The 25,814-nt window shown below is 40.4% G+C and overlaps 1 protein-coding gene across 1 annotated transcript in view; it reads left to right on the top strand.

Moving 5' to 3' along the window:
* LOC111226390 (transient receptor potential cation channel subfamily M member 3-like) overlaps window positions 1-25,814 on the top strand; it is a 114,130-nt gene that overhangs the window by 62,423 nt on the left and 25,893 nt on the right. The window contains exons 7-15 of the mRNA XM_022751508.1: window positions 849-1,023; window positions 1,567-1,690; window positions 10,763-10,835; window positions 15,345-15,445; window positions 15,753-15,887; window positions 16,166-16,216; window positions 19,453-19,593; window positions 21,606-21,635; window positions 23,206-23,498. Coding sequence (XP_022607229.1) covers window positions 849-1,023; window positions 1,567-1,690; window positions 10,763-10,835; window positions 15,345-15,445; window positions 15,753-15,887; window positions 16,166-16,216; window positions 19,453-19,593; window positions 21,606-21,635; window positions 23,206-23,498 — 1,123 coding nt within the window. The remainder of the gene's footprint in view (window positions 1-848; window positions 1,024-1,566; window positions 1,691-10,762; window positions 10,836-15,344; window positions 15,446-15,752; window positions 15,888-16,165; window positions 16,217-19,452; window positions 19,594-21,605; window positions 21,636-23,205; window positions 23,499-25,814) is intronic.

Here is a 25,814-nt window from a genome sequence, read left to right as displayed (position 1 = left end):
GAGTGTGTACACGGCAGTATGTAAGCACGCATTTGTATGTGCTCGTCTGCTTGCGTGTTTGAGACACAGACTATGGTTTTTTCCTCAGTGAATTATGCAGACCAGGAAGAGGGTGCAGGGCGGGGAAGATCCGACAGTTACACGGCTTTTGAATTAGAAGAGTCAAAATACCCGAGAGAACGGGACTCTGGAGTTTACAGGGTTTCTGGTGTCTAAAGACAATATTTAGTGGTATGAAGAGAACCTTAAGGAGAATACGGAGGAAAAGAAACCAGAAGCTAGAAAGACAGGAGCAAGAATAAGGCAGGAAATTCCTTTGAGAGTTTAGCGATAATTTTCATATCTACAGTACCTTCTCCTGTACATAGCCTCACTTCATGCAGAAAAACCCACCTGCTAATTATGCATAATTACCCTAAATAGCCTGTGATGAGCAGGCAAGGAGCCATTTTTGTGTGGAACAGTGGGGGTTTATCAGTGAAACGCTCTCTCTCATACACACAAGCCACTGGAACAGAGCACAAAGTGGGTTGGTTATTTTTGGTACATGTGCTTTTTTTTTTTTTTTTTTTTTTTTTTAAAAAAACCTCTCTACCATAATTAGAAAGTGTCTTGACAATAGAGTTGTGAGACATCACAGGTTTCACATTTACACCTTGTCAGTAACAAAGTTGGATTGAGTTTTTCTATTTATGGCTCAAGTATTGCTGATGTAATGACTATCTTCCCTGTGTCTTTTTCTATCTTTAACTTGTCCTTTCCTTCTTCACTTTTCTTTCCCCTTTATTGGTCATCTCTGTTTTCCTCTCTATCATCACCCACTGTTTCTCCTGCTCCCACTCTCGCAGGTATTGGTCAGGGTGTGCCAGTGGTGGCTCTGATTGTAGAGGGAGGTCCTAATGTGATCTCCATAGTTCTGGAGTACCTCAGGGACACTCCTCCAGTCCCTGTGGTGGTGTGTGATGGAAGTGGCAGAGCGTCGGACATTTTGGCCTTTGGACACAAATACTCTGAGGAGGGAGGGTATGCAGTCACATGTGCATATTATGCCGTAATCCAAGGACAAACACTCACTAATACAAATTTCATCCAGTGTGGAAAATCAGTTACACTGCAGAAATATTCCTCCTAAGGTTGTTTTTAATCAGAATTTAGAATATTTTAGTTTTAATTATTATGAAATGATTTAAGTCCCATAGATCAAACATAACAAGCATACAATTTCATATATACTGGATGCTGAAGCAACAATGTAATTCTGCAGGTACGCATGTTTGAGGAAACAGATAAAAACACAACGCAATGCAATGTGCTGATGCTGTACTTATACTGCTAATAACACACAGTTTTAAAGCGTCATATATCCAGCTAAAGATGAAGGTAAATCACATCTCACCAAGGACTCAGAGGAAGTATTGCTGAGAGTCCCAGTCAACCTTGGTATCACTTACTGTCAAACAAATCTAATTTGCCCACTTCCCCCTCAGTGTTTTCTTCTCTTTACCTCTACCTGACCCCTTCCTGACACACTTTTGTCTTTCTTTCCACACCTCTCTGCCTCTGCAGCATAATTAATGAGTCTCTAAGAGACCAGTTGCTGGTGACCATCCAGAAGACATTCACCTACAGCCGCACACAGGCCCAACATCTGTTCATCATTCTAATGGAGTGCATGAAGAAGAAGGAGCTGGTGAGTGGCACTTTCATACATGTCCCCATACACATGCCGGCAAATACATACGTACATACGTATATTAGCGCATGCATTGGTGAATTTAGAGATGCAGGAAAAGCAAAAATATAAACAGTATATAGACAAAACACTGAAGCACAGCCAGACTCACACAGACAGATGCAGACACTCACACAGGCACAGCATTAAATCACTAATAACAGCAATATCACCATTAAGCTTTGAGGTGTCTGCTGTATAGCAAAGCCCAAAAAGGAAAAATACGTGGAGGAGGAACAAATGGATTTGTCAAATGAAGCTTGCCCATCATGAAACTTTTATTGAAGCAATTATTACCCCATCTTTTATGTATGACACGTAATGTTAAGTGGATGTAAATATATTCAGATGAAGTTCAGGACCAAATGGCCTCCACCTTGAGAGTCTGAACCGCTTTGGAAGTGTTTAAGTCTTGACACACGTCTTGTCAAGCATGGCTGTCACACACACACACACACACACACACACACACACACACACACACACATCCCTCTCCCCTGGGGAGGAGTCAGTCATATGAAGCCAACCTCTTTCTAATGCTGTTAAATGCTGTGCGCGCGCGTGTGTGTGTTGGTGTGTGTGCATATGCACGTGTACGTGTGTGTGTTTGTCTTTTAATCATGGTACATTTGATCACAGTAGCAGGGGGCATGATGTTGCTACAGTCAACAAAGTGGTATATGCAGCGGCAGTGCAGACAGTGCACATGCGCCCACACACAACCTTACACTCACTCACAAGATAACAGTGTAACACGTCCTCTATGATGCAAACAAGCAGCTCTTATTGCAGCCATACTAATTTATTTACTACTTTGTTGCTCTTGCTTCAATTCGCTGTGAACATAGTGTACTATGTCTTTTGTAAGGGAAGGGAGTATTTGTCAGATCAGCGACTATTGGCACAGCTGGCTGCCAGTAGCATTTTGTTAATAAATTTGTAATCAGTAGCATACACACACATCCAAGCCTTATTTTAACATGATGGCTGGAATGTTAGAGATGACTCAGCCAGGTATTTATCATGCGATAGCCTTCCCTCTTTGTAAAAAATACTGCAGGTTAACCATTTTTATCATGTGTTTCAGTTATTCTAACAATCGTAATGCACTGAGTCACACAAAGAAATCAAAAGCGTGTGCACACAGAAACCACACACATATGTGCACACACATAGTACACGTCATATATTTCAGGCAGCCCAGCACTGGTCATGGTTGTGCAGCATGTAAATGGATTGATTGCGTCCTCGGTGGGGTTCCAGTGGCTGACTGATGCTCACACTGATGGATCTTCTGAACACAATACACCAGAGCAGAACAATGGGCTGTGAATCATTCAGCAGGAGCAGCTGTACAGGCCAGATAATATGATGCTGCCTCTCTCTGAACTTGCAGAACTGTTACCACTGCCACACTCAAACTAAGCACAGAAGTGTGTTTTGGCAGCATTATAAAAGTCCACAAACCCGGTTTCACCCTTGCATTAAAATCTCTGTATTTTACAGGCCAATTATGCATTTTTTTGATAATCCATTTGTTTCCAAAGGAACAATATATACACCTCTTCATTCACAATTCAAATTCTGGTGCTGGCAGATCTACATATGTTTGTTATGAAGGAATTTAACCTACTTTTTCCTAATCTGTACTAGGGCTGTCACATTTTCAAAAAATCGAGCTTGAACTAATTCAGACAAAATCAAATATCTTATCTGTTCTTGCTATCTTACCGTTAGTGGCCTTTTTACAAACTTCTGGCAAAAGCTCTGAGGATGACTATACCCATCAGATGAGGTTGCACAGTTGACGTTGCGTCCACACCGCACTGTTGTGAAGTGCGTTAGCTGCGTTTAGTGTGCGTGGTGGCTACCTTGGCGAACTGCTGCAGCCCGCACGAGTGTCCACACCTCCAGTGTGTCTGTTGTGGAGCTTCTAATTTCCAGCTCTACCTTTCTTCATTGAGTTTTCCTTGGATAATGCAATCAATAATCAAATGTTTGATTGGTGTTCATTATAAATTCATTTCGGATTTATTTTTTCATAATGTTTTGGGCGGGGATCTGGAATCCTGTGCCACAGGTTTTCCAGGGGTGGGCCAATTAAGAGGGACCTTAATTTGCATATAGGTACCAAACTAAAACTGTATGAGCAGATGTTCGGGGGTTCAGTCTTGGCTGAATGAGAAGTGCAGTGCCTTTTTCTTGCAACTTGCTTCAACTTTGAGATTACTTCTCTCGGATGACAGATGACATGATTTAAGGAGGAGGGGGAGGAGGGTGACAACTGGGCCTCGGTAATGGAAAAGGAGAAAAAAAACCCTATATATAACTTATCATCTGCACCAACAGCTGTGGAAACTTCCTCCCATGCCTTTTCCTTTTTTATTGTCTTTATAACATGGTTTCTGTGAGTCATAGAGCTCTTTGTGATTTTCGATCTTCACATTGATTTTGGTGTCATCCATTGTTGATGAGCGATCTAACAAGCGAAGAGTTGTTAGGCATCATGGCATCATGTGATTTTTGTTTATCCTAATTGAGAGCAAAACATAGAGAGAGAGAGAGAGAGAGAGAGAGCATTGGAAAAATACTGCCTTTCACCCATTAAATTATTCACATAATATAATTATATTATATGTTTTCATGTGTCATATTCAGGTATATAAACTAAATATCTAATCAGATATATAAAATATAAATTCAGATAAATTATAGTGAATTTTGTGCTGGGAACCACGCATATAATACGTGAGAAGGCAAAACTAAATTACGCGCCACAGCATCAAGGCGTGAGACACGTAAGACACGCAACAGTGGGACATCTTCGGCTTATAACCTTAACATTGCTATAAAAAATGGACCAAGACATAAAACTTTGAAAGCATAATCTCTGATGATGTATTCAGTAAAAGTAATCCACCTCCTTGTATGTTGTCCATTAAATGTCAGGCTTTTCTCAACAGACACATTCTACAATCATTAGTGCCCATGCACCATGCAGAGAGTCTCAGAAAGCCAAAGTTGATTATGGTTGATGGAGAAGAAGAGAGAGAGATAGTTGTGTCATCCCTCTGTTGTTCGGCCCTTTCTCTCTCTCACTGAGGTAATTTCACCAGCTTCCTGTTCATCAGGCTGATAGGCATCGCAGGGGTTCCCTCCAACTCACACTCAGAGACCCACAGTGTATGTGAGATTGGAGGGGTATAACTGTAGAGGAGAAAGGGGAAAAAAAGAGAGTAAGCAAACGAGAGAGTTCGCTCTGGGAAGTAATTCATGAACCTCACACAACCTCAATTAAAGTCACTCCCCTGATTCTTCATGTTCATGTTTTGAGATCAAGAAGAAATCTCCCTGTACTTGATCATAGTTTCCTCTGGGCTCTACACAGCTACACACAATGTGGAGTCCACAGGACTCAATTTCTGAACTCGTTTGTTATTCCCACTTACACAATAAGGGAACAAAATATTGACCTACACGGTGAGCAAACTGTTCAGTGAATGTGCCAGTGAACTAACTATTATTATGGAGATGTTCCTGAGAAAACACCAACCACATGGACAACACATGTGGAATCAAACTAAAATGACAAAGTGAGAAGTTACATCTCCACATAGTATCAGAAATCAGTCACAGGTAAAATACCTAGAAGCTACAAGATTCTAGTGTTTATCAAAATTGGTGATGGCAATATTTACATTGGCAGGAGAAATGGTGAATTCATTTTATTTATTCTGTCTCAAGTTAATGCAAGAGGACTCTTTCTACAATCATGTTCATCTTGCTTTACAGATAACTGACAAACTGACAATAAGACAACTCAAATGTAAAAATGTATGATGAAACCAAAGCACAAAAGATTCTAATCAAAAGCTAGACCAAAAATGTAGGTTTTTCTTGAAAGATGTTCAGATGCTCAGGCAGACTGTTTCAACAGCAGAAAAGCTTAAAAACTAAAAGCTGCCTCACCAAAAGGTCCTGCACTTTGGAATAACTAAAAGACTTACGCCAGAGGACCTGAGGGGCTCCTGGTTCATACATTGGAACCATATGAGACAAGTAGGCCGGTGCAAGATCAAGCAAAAGAATTTTAAAATCAATATGGAAACTGATAGGACTTTAAAATGTGTTCTCTCTCTCTCTGGTATAGGGATACAGTGAAACTATACTAGTTCTGTAATACCTTTACCACAGTCCTATGGTGATTATGGAAACCTGTGTTTATGCTTGTATACCAAAGCCAAGTAGTGACAAGCCCATGTTAACATGCAGGTCAGGAGCTGGGTCACAAAACCAGGTGCGATAACATGTGTTGACCCATCCACATTGGCAGCAAATGCAGGTTTATCTTGGTTCATTGCATCAGTCTGAAAGGGGTAAGTATATGACAGAGAGAGAGACAATGAGAGTGTGTGTTTGTCTCTGTGCCAGTACGCCTGTGTTTTGATTTCTTCTGGCTCTGCAGGAGGGAAGCCAAAGAATAGAAGGAAAGGAGAAGACTAAAGGTGACTGGCTGGGATAAAGTAGGAGAGAGGGAGAGAGTGTGTGTCTGCCTAAGAGGGCAAGTGAAAGGGAGGAGGATGACCAAAGAAAGCTATGTCTTGCTTGTTCCTTATTTTCAGCATGTTGGTTTATTCATGTAGACATTTTGCGGTTCAGTTGTTTCTGCTTTGTTTATCATACTCAGGGTTGTTTATGTTTTATATCAAGAGGCAATAAACTATTAAGTCTTAATGCATGCACACTGAAATGTATATCTCAGTGTTTTATGTGTTTATTTTTGCCTTACCAGAGGCGGAACAGGCAGTTGTATTCAAGGCTCATCGCTTTTTTTGCTTTAATTTTGTCTTTTCAAGATGCCACGTGACAATTGTTATCATTAATATAATGTTGTGAAGTTAGTTAGACAGTAATTAAAAAAAAAAAAACTGAAAGGTGCTCTTTGCAGCTACAAATAATATTCCCTATCATCTGTCTTATGCTTTCATTTGGTCTGATTTAAGAGTGTGCTACCTCATGTCCCAGTAAAAAGGAGGAGGGAGGGGAAATAATTGCAAAGGTAATCAATGAATAATGAGCAAGCACTTGAGTTTTACAGAGATGTAAAGTATATAGATGATGTGTTATATAAGTGCAATGAAAGACAATACTAAAAGCACCACATTTGCATCATTTTTTCTGGATGATGAGGGTAATTATCTTCCTCATATTTGTGTATCACTTATCTTGTTTTTTTTTTTTTTATCCCTTCCACACAAAGCTGGAAAAATTTCATTTGAATGTCAAACAAGCACGACTACATGCTGAGAATCAGTCCATTAGATATTATCAGGGCCTGTCATATAGGTATTTTTTTCTATGTGAATCCAATTCTAGGCCTAATTACTAGAGAAGTGCCTGTTTCTCCCTCCCCCTCCACCTCTCTCTAGATCCCTCACTCTTCCTGTGTGGGGTGGTGAGGGTGCGGGGAGAAGGGTGCAAGATGACTGTCCTGGTATCTTCCAGCTTGGTATGAATTATTGAGTGTAGAATAGTCCTTATATGTTTAATTCGGATTAAATATTTAGGAGGAACCACCAACCCACACTGTTCCTCCGCCTCCCTGACAAGAGAAACTAAGAACGAGTAGGAGGAAGACGAAGAGAGTGAAAGAGTGACTTAAATGGACCATGAGAGAGAGAGAGACAGGCAGAAAGAAAGAGAGGTAGGAAGGGAATAAGGGAGGGTGGGAGGAAATGAGACAAGACTTAAGATAAGAGAAAATATGTGGTTTGAAGAACGAATGAGAAAATGAGGTACAGTAGAGAGTGACAGAGAAATCTGCTAGGAGAGAACCATTACCTTGGTAGACTGTCAGCAGGGCAGTTTATCAATTTAAAATCTCTTGTCTTTTTTGAACTAAAGGTTCATCAGAAAAATACACATCTAAATATTTCATGCTCAAATTCACAAAGATGAAGCGTTGTTAATAGCATTGTTAGTGTATAGACTGCAGAAGATGCTTTGGAAACCTCTGTGTACTGTACAAGTGTATGTGTGCATGTGTGGTGTCTGCCATGCGTCTTGCATGTACATGTAGCAGCATCAGCAGGGTCTTTGCCTGTTAAATGAAGATGAATGTTTTCCAATCAGCTTCGCTCACTGCAGCGTGAAGAGCAGTTTTCTGATCCTGTAAGCATGTAGCTTAACGTCTCTGACGAAGTGGGAATCCTCTGACAGAACCAGTCGCTCTGAGAAAGACGGCACTGCCTTTTCCCTTTTGATTTCTCGTATCCGTCTTCAATTTGTCAACACTAAATCTCCCTCTTTCTGTCTTCCTTTGCTTTACACACACTTCCTCTTCCGTGCTGTCTCCTGTCTATCCTCGCGATCCCTGCCTCCAGTTGTCTCCCTCTCCTTAGCGTTTCCGCTCTTTTCCTCTCTCCTGTATTCTTGTCAACAAAAGAGATGCAGCGTTACAGAAATGAGTAAGTGCCCTGTATCTTGTATGTTGACCCCTGAGGTGTCAGTGTAGAGGCAGAGAGATGTCAAAAAGTATATTCAGCATTTATTTTAAGCATTTAAGTATTAACTAAGCTCATCATCAACATATCAACATTTTGAAAATGTATTGTACAACAGATGGGTGAGTTTATTCCCTGAGTAAATAAAAAAACAATGAAGCTTTTTCTTAGCTCACAATAAGTACTAAAATAGATGGGGAAGGAGCTGTCTGTTTACCTTTGCGCACTCTTATTGATGAGTCTATGTGGGATTGTTGCGATTAAATTAGCAACTGTGCATTGTCTCAGAGGTTGTGTTGTGCATAGCTTGTGAATTGTGGAGCCACTATGATCACAGGTAGCACATATCCACAGGGTCACCTTGTGGCTGTGATTGGAGGAAGGGAAAAGGGAGAAAGAAGTAGAGAGGAAGCGGGCAAATATGGTGGGGGTGGGGTGGCGGGGGTAGTATGCCAGTGGGAGGCTGCTGTAAGATGAGTGGTTGGAGATGGGGGGGTGGAAAGATGATGGGTGGAAGAAAGTGAGTGGAGGGAAAGGTGCAGAGCCCTGGAGGGAGAGGGGAGAATAGAAACAACGGCGAACATCTTCTATAATCATCTTTCCTCTATCACACCGTCATCCATCTTTAGTCCTGAAGGCAGCCAAGAATCCTTTGTATGTGTGTGAGTGTGTGTGAGGGAACTCTGCATTCTGCTACAATGATAACTACAGGGTGTAATGAACAAGTGGCCAGAATAGGGATCTGTGCTGATTGGGTGATTTGGCTTACACATGAGCACGCCCTATAAGATTATAGGTAGCTGTGCTCTCTCTCTCTCTCTCTCTCTCTCTCTCTCTCTCTCTCTCTCTCACACACACACACACACATACACACACCCTTCCTTTCTTTCTTTCTTTCTTTGTCTGCCTGATTGGTTATTTCTGAAATTGATCTGGTTAGAAAATTACAGCTTTTTACACGTATAGTTTGACATTCACAGTCACAGTGCAAGTGCACACACAAGAAAAATTATTCTTTTAAACACACACACACACACACACACACACACACACACACACACACCGAGAGAAGCACATGAAATTACACACTGCACCAACAACTCATTGGTGTCCCCACTCATGAAGACCTCAATCGATACATTCACATCGCATTGCACTCCTATTTCACCTGGAGAAAGACCTTTTGATTACACAGGCACGCACATGTATGCACGCACGCACACACACACACACACACACACACACACACACAAACACATAGGCAAAAGCACAAGCACACTTAGCTGCTCCCCTTATTAGTAGCACATGCGATGCATGACAAAGGGCTTAGGCATTAACATGATGCCCGACTCCTCGTTTCTCTGTCAGGGAGGAGCCAACAAGTCATCAGCATGTGGTGTGCAAATGATGAATGAGCCAACATCATAGATACTGTAAATCATCAATGTAAATTGAATTACTTTTATGCATTAAGATTGTGTGAAAAGAGAGAGAAGGATAAGAGAAGAAAGAGGGGGGTTAGCCTACAACATTGCAGCATTGCCCTAGGGAAGGCAGCAGCAACAGCAGGAACAGCAAAGCCCGCAGAATCCTGGAACTCCACAAAATGAAGCCATTTAGAGGGGTGGGGGAGATGGGAAAGGAGATGGGCTGCAGGGAAGAGAGAGAGGTGGGAGGAGATGGATGGTGGATGGAAGGATTAGAGGAATAGCTTGTCAGGCATTCAGGACACGCATTCTCCTGTACACAGCTCCCACAAGGTGCCCTTCACACGAGCATGTATGCCCACACACGTTATCAGGAGTCTGTGTACATGCGCTTGGTATATATGACAGGGAAAAAAAATCCTCCAGAGCTGCTCCATTTCTCAGATTTCCTCCTCAGTGAGATCTGGCTTTCATCCATTGCAACATTAGTTCATCTCATGGACAACATAAAAAATGCTGCTAAAAGACATGTCAGACTACACAGATGGAGACCTAAACTGGCCTCAGAGTAAAATACTTTCCCTAAAGCCTAATAATAATAAGAAAAAGAACAGAATGATCTTTGGAACTGGAGAGCATTTTCATTTGATCTCCCCCTTTGTCATGTTTTTTTTTTCCTCACTCTCCTCAGTTGCCTTCTCAGCAAATCCCTTCATTCCCTCCCTACAGTGAATAAGCTGTGTGTGAGAGTTTTGTGGTGTTTCCCGCAGAAGGAGACGAGAGAAAAGAGGAGAGTCTGGAGAGGAGAACAGACCGTATATTTTATCAGAGTCATACTTCTCTTCTCCTCTCCTCTTTCACCCTCTGAGCACCTCGCTAGCAGTGTTTTTTGTGAAGTTTAATCCAGCAAATGAGAACACTCTCACTCAAGATGTGACTGAATTTCTTTATGCTATTAGCCTTGATAGATTCAAGCAAGCAACGAATGAATGACTCAAGACTAAAGTCACTTTCAAGTAGTTTGGCTTGTGAAGAATTCATGCACCTTCCTCTCACTCTTTCTCCCTGTTTTTGTGTGTCTCTCTCTCATTGTCTCTCAGATAACGGTTTTCCGGATGGGGTCAGAGGGCCATCAGGACATTGACCTTGCCATCCTCACTGCATTACTCAAAGGTGGGTGTGTGCATTTTATGTGTGTGTGCTGGAGAGTGAGTGTACAGTAAGTGGCTTCCATTTCATTGCCACCCTCCAGGGATGTTGTTATTTGGAAGTTTCTGTACATAAAAGGAGGATGATATCATTTCAGAAAGCACTCCTCTCTCTGTCCCAGTTTAGGTGTATGTTCAAAGCACACAAGTATGTTTTATATTTTTACTGTTCATAGCAGAGGAATAAAACATAGACATCTGTGCTTGTTTTTTTCTCCTTTAAAGCTCCATTAAGCAATTTTTGATTGCTGCAGGGCAGGAAGACTCCAATGCAAACTTGCAGCATTAAGTCCTGATATTATTCTCTATTACTAAACAATTGCTTACTTACAGATTTAGCAGAAACAGTGCTGTTGGCATAATTCTGGGGTCATGTTATCAGTATCAGTATATAAATATCTGACTCTTTTTGGCTTGTTAAATGTATTTTTTTCAGGCATTGCAAAACATGTCATTTTTCCACTTGAGTTTTTGTACAGATTCAACCAATCATATAAGATTTTGATTGGTGAGCTTTAGGGGTGCTCTTAGACACATATTGTTTGCTTTGGAGAAAGTCAGGCTAACTGTTTTCCCCTGTCTTTGTGCTGAGCTAATCTAACCAGCTGCTGGCAATAGCTATGTACTTACTGTTCAGCCATCTTCTCATCTAGTGCTTAGCAAGAAAGCAAGTGTATTTCACAAAAAATCAGACTATTCCTTTGAATGTGAGGAAATTGTGACTCTAGTAGCGTACCAGCTACAGTATTAAAGTCATTTCAGACAAGCCTGCGGTGAATCCAGGTAAAAAACCAACACATGCAGAATAATCCATTAGCATGAACACAGCTGCTCATTAACAGACAGACAAATGATTACACGAAGACACTTACAGTTACCAATGAATTATGGAAAGTGCCATGTCTTTTGTGCCACGTCTTTTGAAGTATATATTTCAATTTAATTTGTATTCATGAAATACATTTTTAATGAGTTCAATGCCTGTTTGGTATTGTTATACCACATGAGCCTTGTATATCTCAAAACTGCTTAACTGCCCATATTGTGTCTAAGGTCCCACTGCCCAGGCTTGAGGTTTCTTATATCTATGCCTGTACAACACAGTCTATTATAGTCTACTGTAGTCTTAAGGCATGATATGGCAAAACATACAGGAAGATATTAAGTTAGCAGAAGCACGTGATCCTTATGCTGCAACAAATTGTTATGCATAAGGGCCAAATTGGACCAAACTGAGTTCCAAAATTGAAAATGTGTCAAGTGCAGACATAGAAATTTAACTAAACCTGTTCCCCATTGTTCCACATCTCTACCTTATTTCCCACTGCACTGTTTTCCATGCCCTCACCCTTCCATACACACCCCTCTACACACACACACACACACACACACACACACAGTCATTGATCCATACTTTCGATTGGTTGTTCAGTAGCTTGTATTGATCATGGTTGCTCTTGCCTCTTCAAGGAATGCAACATTAACAAAGCCCACTGGAGTTTCACTCACACACACCTATACATGTGAACACACACTCATGCACATGTACAAAGAAACAGTGAGTCCTGTGGGACTGCTTAGCAAATCAGAGCGTATGATTGACTGTCTCAGGAATTGTTCCTCAGAGAAACATTTCATTCCGCAGAGAGTGAGGAGGAGACTAAACTAGAGAGCTTGGAGAGGGAAAGAGAAACATGTTTTACATAATTTATGTGCAGCAGTCAAGATGCATGATCTTTATCTTGCTCTCTTGCTCTGTTACTTTTCTTATGTACACGTCTCACTCATGACTCCATCTGTTGGTGTATCTTTCATTTCTGTTCACTTGTTTATCGCCTTTTTGTTCATTTCTTTTCGCATTTTGATAGTGATGGCATTTGAATGAATGAGTGAAGGAAGGCATTGAAATCAAAGACAGTGAGAGAGACAAAAGAGAAAAAAAGGGAATGGAAAGGAAGAGATCAGAGAAGTGAAAGGATGAGAGAGGAACACTAAGGAAAGGGGCAAAAAATGCTTTATGGTAAACACCATGAGGGTCATTTTACATGCAAGTCTCATTCTGTGGCTGAGTGAATGGAACGCGTTAGGGCTTTTAGTGTAAAATGAAATCAGTCACATCCTGCCTGAGAGCTTTTTAAAACACTGGATTAGACTCCTTCGCCGAAGAACTAACCTACTGCCTGAAGCTCAACAAAGCACAGCGCAGTCAGGAATACACAGCGAGGGGAGAGCAGCGCAAGAGCAGGAAAAAAGGAACAAAACAAGTGAGAGTGTGAGCCTGTGTGAGAGATATAGAGAAAGACTTAGAGAAGTGTGAACAGACAGAGCTAAAAGGAAACTGCGGCTAAACACACATGGTGTAACAGAGATGAGTTTGGAGTAATTGATGGCCTGCTGCTGGAGATAGTCAATATCCTGAAGATTGGGTCCATAAAGTCAGTTGGCTGCAGTTCAACCTCCCTGTAGGCAGACAGAGTGAAGTCACATGCCTTTGATAAAGCAAGGCCACCTTGCTTTTTAATATACACATATCTCCACTAAAGCTCTTATTAGTGGGCTCTGCATCTTATTAGCAGGGGCTCTGTCTGAACTCAGACCATTAAGCTCCAGTAATGCTGTGCAGACCTTTAAGTCAGAGAGCGCTGTGCAAGGCAGTGATACCAGTGTGCTTATTGAAAATTACACAGTCTTGTCTACACATATGGGGATGTTATTATACTTTATATGACACTGGATTTCTCTAAAGGCTGAGATAAATTGTTTTCAATTAACTCCTCCCAGTGTACAGGTAAGTTATTAATGTGAACAGCAGACTGTGGTTCTCTGTTAGATCTCCATGGTCAACAGTTTTTGAAGTGTGCCACAGATGATCTCTCACAGGATGATTATAAATTTAAATGCAGTGAGTGCAATTTTGTAACCCTTTACATTGAAGCTGTTTCACATTGGATTATGCTGATTATAAATAGTGAGATTTATTTCATATAGAGTCTCTTTATGTCTGGACTTCATTTTCTGCTGTGTCCAGATTTTCTTCTCCCATTTCAACAAACATGGTGTCACTGTTGCCTTTGCTCCTGCAATAAATACACACACTTGGAATTATTTTTTTATACACTGCATCCCAGCCCTGTCACTAAAAGTATATTCTGACTCAGATTATCATAAAGCCCATTATTATCATTCATCTTTAGAAATGTGATGACACAGTATTGAGCAGTTGAGAGGTAACTCAAAACAAGAGGAGAGAGAGAGAAGGGGGAATGAAATGCAACAATGACAATGATGATTCCAGTATATAATATCCGTCTTAATCCCTTGGCCAGCAGGACACCCCAGCAAGTATTAGTTTAATGAGATCTTATACCCTGAAGTTTCCTTAAACCAGCCTTAAATTGTGAATATCTCAGCAGATTTACATCCCGCCAGTATGTCCTTTACCAAACAGCAATGACATGCAGCAAAGCCGTCACAGTGATGACAGAAGTGCCTTTTTACTTTTACTTTACTTTACTTTTATTTTATCCTTATTGTCAGTGTGCTCCTTGAATCTTGTAAACAACATGTCTTTTATCTTGCTTCTTCTTCATCCAATATTATACTCCGCTAATTGGATTTGTCCACAATCCCACTTTTTTGATCTTTTGTTTTCATTTTTAATACATTTTTGTCTGTATGTATGTACTGTAGTTCTTTATCTTCTTCTGCAGATTACTGTACAACCATGTTGATGTTACTAGAGGACCAGAGTACAGTAAATGATGTTCACTGACACAGAAAATCAAAGGAGCACAGTTGTCTGCATTTTATGTAGGACGAGATCATCAAATTGAGTGATACATCAACAAACAAGCTGTTGTTCTGCAATGCAAAGACATCTTCTCTACAGACACATAATAGGAACAGAGCAGACACGTCTGCATACAGGGTGACACAGGTTGCTTGTAAAGCCAAGGACCACCAAGCCTAAAGCCCCTGCATCCCACAAAAGAAGACATTACCACCTAAGGTTGCTAATCAGTAAATTTTGACTTGAAATAATGATACACAATTGGAGAGGTCGCATTCAAACTAACATCAAGTATCTCACATTCATAGCTACTGTGCATTGATTCTGTCTACCATAAATCAAAGATGAAATACTGTATAACATAGTTTTTACATAGCTGTCTCTCCAGATAAGAGAGATAAAACTTCATCATATCATACCTGATGTGAATTTTCAGCAAGAAGTTTAAGCATCCAGCAGGTGTAACTGAGAATATAAGCATATAAAGAGAATATAAAATGAGACAAATCAGTATCAATATTAAAACAACACAGAATGTCTAAAATGACTAAAGTATCAACTAATAAAAATCATAACCGCAGATTGTTCTAAAGTTTGGAACTTTGTTTATGTGTCTGTGTTTAGAAAACCTTGTTTGTCAGAAATAAAAGAAATGTCCATCAACTTGCTTGCATCCTCTCTCAGGTGCCAACGCTTCTGCCCCTGACCAGCTGAGTTTAGCGCTGGCGTGGAACAGAGTGGACATCGCCCGCAGTCAGATCTTCATCTATGGACAGCAGTGGCCTGTAAGAACCGCAAACCTTATCAAATATAGTAAATATAGTGCAGCAGAAATATTGATTGTGATTACAGGCCTTTTTGCTCTTGCTGCATTTTGACTGATATTAACATTTTATTGATTAAAAAAAATGAATAGCTCGTTAAACACTGCTTTAGAGTTCACTGGATTACCAGAGTGAATGTTGAAGTCACCTGTTAATGTAATATATAATGTAATAATCCTGTTGTAGTTTGTTGGTGCTCGATCTTTATCTATTCCATGGTAGTGTTTCTTGGTATCATCATCATATGTATTCTCTATCCCATGTGCAGGTGGGTTCCCTGGAGCAGGCGATGCTGGATGCCTTAGTTCTGGACAGAGTGGACTTTGTAAAGCTTCTGATTGAAAACGGAGTCAGTATGCACCGTTTCCTCACGCTTTCCAGACTGGAGGAGCTCTACAACACGGTAATAACAATTGCACATAAATTGACTATAAATACACGTATCATCTTTTTGCAGCACACCAGGGAAGCACCTCCTTTATCAAACAGTTGTGATAGTGAGTTTCAAAGTAAAATGTTGATTGAAAGGCTGCTTGCACAAGAAAAACATGGAGCTGGTGGTGAACAGTATAGCAGGCATGGTCAGTTTTGTCATAAGGAACTGTAGATGCTGTCAGTGATCATAATAATATGCTTATGTGTTGTGTCTGATTTTTTTAATTTATTTATTTTTTCCAACAGAGACATGGACCATCCAACACGCTGTACCACCTCGTCAGAGACGTCAAAAAGGTATGAGCATCACTGCCGTCCCTTTAGCTCTGTGGCTGTTCAGGCACACCGTATGGGAATGTTGGCTTGAATGTGTATATTAAAGAAGACATGTTTGACTACATAGCGTTTCAGTTGCTTTTTTTTTTGCGGTGCGTGTTGTTACTCTGTTTGCATCAATTTGTGTGTTGACATTTTGGTAGCCCTAGTTGCTGGTAACTGCAAATAGAGGCCGGCTTTTCTCTTTCAGCTGGAGTTGCGGGCTGCAGTGGCTGTGTAGAGCTATGCACGACTCTCATCCCTCTCATGACCACTCTGCAATTTACTCTGTTCTTTCTCTAAGGCACACACCACCATGGTAAACAAACACTACATGTATTAAACATTGTTTTATCCACAGAACTTCAGTTTGAGAAAACTGAGGCCACAGTGGAACTGCTGTGAGGCTGATAAAGGAGAACTTCGTAGACTCACAATTTATTTTTGTTTGTTTTGTTTTATTATTAACACCATTATTTAGTGTGGTCTATTTGATATGGAGTATCAGTTGATTCTTTGAAAAGTGAACTTGCAAAAGCCCTCACCTGAAATTGATTTTTTTGTTTGTTAATTTCATGTTCAGACGATGAAATAGTGGCATTTTCATTCAGTAGGTTTTGGCTGCACAAAAAAAGTCAACACTATGCAGTCTTCATTATAGTTTGCTGCACGTCTCCTACAGCACCTTGATGATTACTGGCGATAAAAGACGACAACCTAGAATTTTACATTCAACACGTCTCCACACCAATTAGGAGTTATCCCACTGTAGAGAGATGACAGAGAGGTCAGCAACACCACCATTAGAACTGTGAGGCGTTCATTAATTAAATTGCTACTGATTATAGTAATGCAGTATTCTCCTCTGGGAGTCGCTGAAGAGGCTCCATCCACTCCTTTATCTCCTCTCTGTCTTTAAACACAACTCCGATCTCAAGTTTGATGCAGAGAATATGCAGTGTGCAATACACGACATCTCACTATACCATTTCTTAAACATGCAAAACACACATTGTAGTGCATGGCATAACACTACCATCCTCTTTTTGTAGAGCTGTGTGTAATTGCAATAGCGTAGCTTAATGTCTGTGTGTCATTGGTGTATCATAGTATGATGCTAATTAGATTTAACTACTATCCCTCGGGTTGAGTCACCATGTCATCGCTGTTTCCTGTTTTTTCCTCATAGTTCTCTGTAGAGTGGTCAGCAGTCAGCAACTGGCAGTTTATTGTTTTTGATACAGATGCAGGTGTTGTGCTAATAACAATCTGTGAGAGCTATGAAGGCTACTCTCAGGTTTAATCTGGTCCAGTCATTAGATTGTGTGAAAGCTGAGTCAAAAAACAGGGAGAATCACAAAGATTGGTTTGTGGAGTGCAGCTGCCAAAAGAGAAATTGGTTTTCCTGCAGAGTAAATGAACAGTGTAGTTTTATGGACAAAGTGTGGTAGCAAGTACACCCTGGGCTTTGGTGCTCACACATCAGGAACAGTTGGGAGGAAACCCAAATGTATTCGGGCTGTTTTACTTCTAAATTTGCTTTGCTAATTGAGAGGAATGAGCAGAAATATTTGGGTAGTTTATTAGTACTGTAGGTCGTCAGATGACATGAGAACCAGGTTGAGAAATACTGATGTGGTGTACGTTACATTATATACTTTAATATTGTCAGTATCGTAATTATATAATGATCTTCCATAAATGTGTGAGACCTAAACAAAAGCTTGTTCAGTTGTTAAACTAGTTGCTGTTCTCTTTGCTGTACAGAGGCAGGAAAAAAAATTTGTAGAGTTTTTCAGGAGAGCAACTTTCCCATTAGCAAGTCAGCCATGACTCAGACTTTACTAACTACACTGGAGAATCAAAGACTGCAGTGGACTAAGATCTTAGAGTGCATTCACACAAGGTGTAAACAAACAGTTATTAGCTTGAGCTTCAGCACCACAGGGAATTAAAGGGAGGGCTTGGCTGACCGCTGACTGGTTTGAACTATATATATCAGTAGGATGAGGAGGTGAAGCTTTGTGTGCTTTGAACCACGGATGTTGAAAAGGCAAGCACTATCTGGGGTTCTCTTTACTTCAAAGTGTATCAGTTGGCCTACAGGGGTTTGTCAGCTGTGCGGCCTCCCTTTGCTGCCAATGAAATTGAATCTTTGGATATGAAGTCAGGCTAGGGATGAGTGGGACAGGGAGGATATCTAGGATCTCACTTCTGATTGCAGAGGGGTGGAGATGGTATCAAGGTAGGTGTAAAGCTATGTAAGGTAATTGGTATATCTCAAAGGAACAGTAGGGTCAGGGATAATGACTGAAAGATCTGGGGTTGATGTTGAGGGCACGAGGAGGAGCAGCGAGTATTGACATGGTTATAGTCTTCATGCAGAAGGACTTCTATTTCAATAATGATCCTCCCTTGTGTTAATAGCTGTCCGTCTGTCTTTCTATGCTATTGCCCCTCTCTTCCAGGCTAATGAGTCATTACTTCTCTCTCTCTCTCTGTTCTTCTCTACAAGACTGCATTGAACCTCACTGAGAAGATCTCATTATTTCCCTAAATGCAAATTGTGACGAATCATTTAATTTTTTACATGCTTTGTAATTGTCCTCAGACAGTATATATTCTCTCTGTAAATCATACTGCACCTGAGTTTTTATTCTTTCCTCATGTTCTGCTTCTCTATTGAATTTAAGAGAAGAAGTTACAGCTTGGGGCTTTAAAGTTTCACATTCTACAAAAGGTGTCGGGAGTATTACCATACCTGAAAAAGTGACCAGTTTTTGGTTCAACCAATGTTTTGGTTATGATATCGGAGTTTCTGCAATCAAGCCGAGATCCACATACTTTTAAAGAAGTCAAATTGTAAAAACAACTGAACCTCAGTCTGGTTGAGGTAAAAACGTATTAAAGAGGCTGGAAGAGAGATCTTGCCTGAGTTTCTGTGTGTCTCCTTTCCCCTGCTCTTGCTTATCGTGCGGTTTACTCACTGACATTGTGTGTTCTTTCCAAGCGAGAATATCCAGGGTTCAGTTGGATCTACTTCAAGGTGAATCCGATAATCATGTTTTCTTTTATAGCCAAAAAGAGTTTGATATGGATTTTGTAGAGCGTGTATGACTGTGTGATTTGTTTTGCACTCTTTGTTTCCCTCTTGTTTATTTTCCTTTATAAATCACTTGGAGTGGGTTGTTGCCTCTTAACACTGTCTGGTTTTCCAGGGAAACCTGCCCCCGGACTACCGCATCAGCCTCATCGACATTGGACTGGTCATTGAATACCTCATGGGCGGGGCATATCGGTGTAACTACACCAGGAAGAGATTCAGAACTCTATACCACAACCTCTTTGGACCCAAAAGGGTGAGTGAATGATTCACACCTTCATTAGCATCCCACCATTTAATACATTTCAACACTTACATCTGAAAAGCTTTAATGTCATTAATCAAACGAACAGTATCAGTGAAATGAACGTCATTATCAAATTTGCACAGTAAGGGCAAGATGGATAAAATTAGCTAATTATATTTTAATAATAAAATGTTAATTAGGGATTGTGACCTCAAGGGTAAACTCCACCTGGCTGATGCAACTAGTTAATTAGCATACACATAAATGCACTGGTTGTGATGTGATTGCATGAGCAGGAAGTACATCAAACTATAGTCTTCAAGTGATAGGTATAAGTCATAGTCTTCATAAGACTTAAGGTGGATTTCCTTTGCTCCGACATTTCCAAACATATGAGCAAAAAGTGTAACTGCAATGATGGGACAGAAATACTTTGTCTAGGAAGCAAGCCCAAATAAGTAAGTAAAACTTTATTGATATAGCACTTTGTTTATTTATATTGTCAGTAAAACCAGGTTTATGCTTCACAGTTAGAAAAAAAAACAATAAAAAGTAATCATTGGAGATCCACTAACTACTTTATTGGCGAGCCAAGATTTAAGACTAAAACAACAGGATTAAGCAGTTTGTCTTCAAGGTGCAACTGCCAGCTAGTGTAACACAAGGATGGGATATAAGTCTACATGTCTCAGCCTGACTGTCCAAATGGAAAACTCAAGCACTGAAATAACACATTTAGAAAAACTCAATATGATGAATATGATGTTATGGCATTTATTGTATTCTTTCAATTGCGGAGTTGTCATTAAATCCACACAGTCTGTGATCTCATGCAGTCCTGGTGCTGTTCATCAGCAGAGGTCAAACATAAGAGTCGTCCTACCATCATTCTTCATTACTACATCAAGTAGAGTGGCAGCACAGGCTATTATTAGCTTGATGCAACAAATCATCCATCTATAGCAATGGCTCTTCATCATTTGCCATCGTAAACCCAAGAATATACACCCCTCACTGCAACCACTGCAGAAACTCACCTCGCTGATTAGCACACTTTCAACCAAAGTGGAGAAGCTGACCATTGAAATTGTACTATATTGTTTTGGAGGTTGTGTGTTGTACACCACATATCACATATGGTATATGTTCATGTTCTGTTGTTCTGACATATGATTCTCATTCTGCTTCAATACTTCACACACTGCCACAGGTGTGATGAAAATAGAAATATGCACAGCTGTGTCTGAAACACCATATTTCTGCTTGATGATGCACCTTTGGGTTTTTATGTATGTGAGTGTGTATGTTTTTGAGTGTGTGTACGTGAGTCTTCATGTGCCTGTTTATCTCATTGTATGTCTGCCATGGCAGCAACAAAGCAGCTGGAAAGACGCAGATAAAGCGAAAGCAAAGAAATGGGACAGAGAATGAGCAAAGACGCAAAATGAGAGAGGCAGAGAGAGAGAGAGAAAGAGAGAGAGAGCGAAAGAGAGTCAGTTCCAATTTAACTGTGATTTTCTAGATGAAATGAACGTGCGATCACATAGCCATGTGTACACGTGCACACACACACACACACACACACACACATGTTAACTAAGAACAAAGCCTTGAAATAGATGCAGATATCAAAATCCCCACAGGAGACCTGGGCTATTTTTACCAACTCAGATGATGGCTCATGAATGCATAATTCATACATGCCCCGCTTTAATACAGATACACAGTACTGTACCAAATGCACAAATACACTCTGCTTTAATACATGCAAACACACCAGCATAAGAGATTGTTGCTGTATGTTTAGTTTACCATCAATCACACCAGCACAAAATACTAGCCCTTATTAAAACCTTTAAACTATGGGTGACTTTCCATATTGAGGAATATTTAGGGTCTCATGTCAGTGGGTCTGTCTTTCTGTCAGTCTATGCTGTGTTGTGCTTATAGAGTAAATTGCTCTATAAAATACATTCGACAAGGTCTTGTTCTGTTTGTTTATGTTTTTGTTGCTTTTCTAGCCCAAAGCCCTGAAACTGCTGGGGATGGAGGTGAGTGTTGATCTCATCAAGGTTGCTATTCAGTCATTTCTTCACTGTTCCTTTCCCTTGTCTTAAACACAGTCTTTTCACTCGTGATATATGTTGAGTGAGTGTACAGTCAGTCTGCTGAATCTTTTCAGCAAGATAGTTGTTGAGTGTGTGCTGTGTGCCTCGCAGTCTTTTGAAAGAAAGACCTTGAGGAATATTTCATTTATTTTGCTGGCAATCTGTATACACTTTTGAGTCAGTTGAAGGCTTGTTGTCAAATAAAATTATCAGACACTTCACACTGCCTTGTACAAAATCATTTTTTCAATTTACATTTTCCTCATATTTATGAAATGGAAAAATGCGTTTGACCACATACAGTCTAATGGCTCCAGACAGTTCAAATATATATATACCTCATATGACACATGTCAGAACAGCCCAGTTACATTTAACTGAATAGGTAATGACTGACCTAACAGGATTACATAATACATGGTTTGTGTACTCACATGTATCCATGGTGTACACACCATGAAGTATCTACATCATAAACCTTTTATCACAGCATGGCCACAGTTATCTCAGAGGTATTTATATCGAACGTGTATGGCTCTCCGTTCCTTTGTATGTCTGCCTGTTTGAAATCTGTCTCCCTGTCAGTGTGTGGTCTCTCTTTGTTTGTGCCTGTTAAAATCTACTTATTTCCTGTAATGCTTTGCTCCCTTTTTGTAAGCCAATTTATCATATAATCAGTACGGCAAGCTGGCCATGAAACAGATTGTGTTAAATGTACTGCTGTTAACCTTGGACACCTGCAATTATTGAAGATTTAAATCTGTGGTGCTCCAATCATCTCTAAATATCCATAACTCTATAAACTTAATGTCATATAAATGGATATCAATCGAGTGTCACTAGCTGAATCCTTTACTGCAGAAGTATTATCATATCTTTCTTTGTCCAGATAATCTCTCCCATATCAAACAGCAATTTTAGTAGCACTGAAAGTAATGTCTCAGATGTATGTAATTGACCAACTGTCAGTAGTTCTCAGCTGTTAAAATGTGAAATTATTGGAGATCAATGCAGCCCTGCTGACATGCCATTTCAGCACTAACTGGCAGAGTCAATTTCTCCAGAGACAGTGAGCAAACCTGGAGACACTGACTGCTTCACCTCTAGTGGTGTCTTGTTACTCATAAGTAAAGGGAAAGTGTGTTCAAAAATACATATGCTACATGAGACTTTGTGTGTAAGACTTTGTGCCTCCACCTGTCTGACTTTCCCACTGCATGTGGAAGGTGAACACTTTTTATAAAAATACAATGAAAACCCTACATGCACTGGGTGATTGTCATGAGTACAATCCAGTTTTCTTGGGTGCCACTTGTAATCACCATTTAGAACCCAAGCATTGACCTCATACAGTACATCCATGACCAGCTCAGGATCAACCTAAAACACTCTAATGCCGTCCTGTTCTACTGAATTCATGGCCATGAATATCATCCCGAAAAATCACCTGAACAATCTCTTCATTGATGCCTTTGTCTTTCCACCCCACTCACTTGTTATGGATCTCCTCCAGGACGACATGCCAATTCGCAGAGGCCGCCAGAAGACTACACGAAAACGAGAGGAAGAGGTGGACATCGATTTGGACGACCCAGAAATCAACCATTTCCCTTTCCCCTTCCATGAGCTGATGGTGTGGGCTGTGCTTATGAAACGTCAGAAGATGGCATTGTTCTTTTGGCAGCATGGCGAAGAGGCCATGGCCAAGGCCTTGGTAGCCTGTAAGCTTTGTAAGGCCATGGCACACGAAGCCTCAGAGAATGACATGGTGGATGACATCTCCCAGGAACTAAACCACAACTCCAGGTGAGTGACACAGACAGATACTGCCATCTCTGCTTGTGTGGTTTTTAACATGCTATTCCAATATAGTGCGAGTGTCCCAAGCAGGGCTTATTTCATGGAAATATTCCTGTGTTAAATGATTAAGGCAAAGTTGAGTAGGGAGTCTAGATGAGAACGTTTACCACCAAACTCAAGCACAAAGGTAGATGCACACATACAAACACACTAGCATGTCTTGTTCCCTGTAAAAGCTGACCTGTTTCGAACGACTACAGGCTCCCACAGGACGTAAGTGACATACATACAGAAATCTAATAACATGCATCATCGTTAGTTAAGGATATCATATGAGATGAAGGTAATCACCTAGAGATGAAAATGCTGGCTACGGAAATAACCATTAATTAGGGGAAAATTTTTCAGTTACTACAAATGAAGCACAGCAACACCAGGAAAAACCTCTCCCCCAGCATTCACACACACACACACACACACACACACACACACACACACACACACACACACACACACAGTTTCAAAGGATAGCCTCAGAGCTGGCATATGTTGAGTTTACTTTCCACAGAGAATTTGGCTGGCTTCCTTCGAAGAGCTCATTTAACTACATACATTTTTATATCTTCATGTTATCGTCACATAATTTGTGGTTGTGGTGTTTGTGAATGTCTTTGTGTGTGTGTGTGTGTGTGTGTGTGTGTGTGTGTGTGTGTAGTTGTATAAACTCAAGGGATCTTTGTGTGAACTAGTGTTATTTATCATGTATGGCAGTACCTACAGTAAAGCTTATATTCTGTAGGGAGTTTGTACATTTTAAGGCGCTTGTAAACAAGATAAACAAATACTGTTGAAATATTCACCCTTTGTACAGTGAAGTCCAAAAGTCTGATATAGCCTTGGTGGTCTCAGACCCCACTGTGTGTATTAGTTCCTGTATTAGTTCAGCTCATCCATCCATTCATGCAACACTGGTGAACTGTGCCATGTGCTGACTATCTATAACAACCTATAACAACATAAGTCCTCCAAACCCCAGTATAGTTAGTGCCTTGTTATACACATTAAACTACACAGGACTGATTGCATTACAGTGTAGGGTGAAATACGTGTGTGTGTGTGTGTGTGTGTGTGTGTGTGTGTGTGTGTGTGTGTGTGTGTGTGTGTGTGTGGAAGCATGTTTTGTCAGAGGGAGAAATTAGGGCGAAACTTGATTTCTGAGTCTTGATTTATGTTATTATCATATTCATATTCCGACACACTGGGTGGTGCTTTATGTTTCGATTTTCATATTTGATAGTGCAAGGTTTTGTTTATTGATATGTGTGCTATGTTACATTCCTATGTTTCCACATTGTTCTCATATTTCTGCCTCATTCACAAACAAATATTTGACATTAGCCCAAATGTTCAGAACATTTCTTGTTCATCATACTTAAAAAAAACATACATTATAAACTAAAGCATTCAAAACCCCTTCACCTTGTGTGACCGGGCCGTGGCAAGGCCCGGATTTAACTGAAACATTCGGGTACTTCTGACCCCCTTTAATACCTCAGTAAAACAGTTAATCCACAGATACCTTACTGATACAGGTGACAAAAGATGGACTGAGACAAGGATTTCCCCCAAGATTACAAATTTATTTAAAATTAAGAGAAAGTTAAGAGAAAAGAAAAACAACAATAGAAAACATAAGTGCCTCAAGTTCCAATTTGTCTCATATATAAATGAATAACAGGAACACAAAAAAAGAAAAGGAGCCGTAGGATTAGCAGGTGTGGCCGCAGGCAGGGAAGGGAGAAAATTTAAACCGGTATAGAGCACCTCACCACACTCCGGTGCCCTACACACTCACACAGCAAATCAACAAAGGGGATGCAAATAAATAGTGAAGGAAGTGCAAAATTTACCAAACACACTAATATGGGGGGTGACGAAGCACAGGTGAGGAACTCTACCACCAAACCCTCCACCGTCGAGCCGGCCACGCTCGCTGCCGCACCTACAGCACTGTAGAAACAAACAAAAGGAACAGGTATTAGAACTTGAGACAGGTAAAAATTCTTGGGGGAAATAACCAAACCAATACCAGGGACAACAGTGTGCAAACAATGAAACAACTAAACAGACCAAAACACAATAACTAAACCAACAAAACAAGCAGAGCAAAGACAGCACACCACAGGCTCACCAGACAGCAGCAGATTTGGACAGATGGTCTGTGATTCCTTGACCAGTTCAGTTACATTTTCACATGTTTGGACAAAGTGTGTTACAGTCTCTGTTCATGTCTCTGTGTGCCTGTATATGTCCTCCCTATAA

Source organism: Seriola dumerili, unplaced genomic scaffold, assembly GCF_002260705.1.
Source record: "Seriola dumerili isolate Sdu_G_001 unplaced genomic scaffold, Sdu_1.0 BDQW01000017.1, whole genome shotgun sequence".
NCBI lineage: Eukaryota > Metazoa > Chordata > Actinopteri > Carangiformes > Carangidae > Seriola > Seriola dumerili.
The sequence above is the reverse complement of the archived record's forward strand: the minus strand, read 5'-3'. Positions and strand labels throughout refer to the sequence as shown.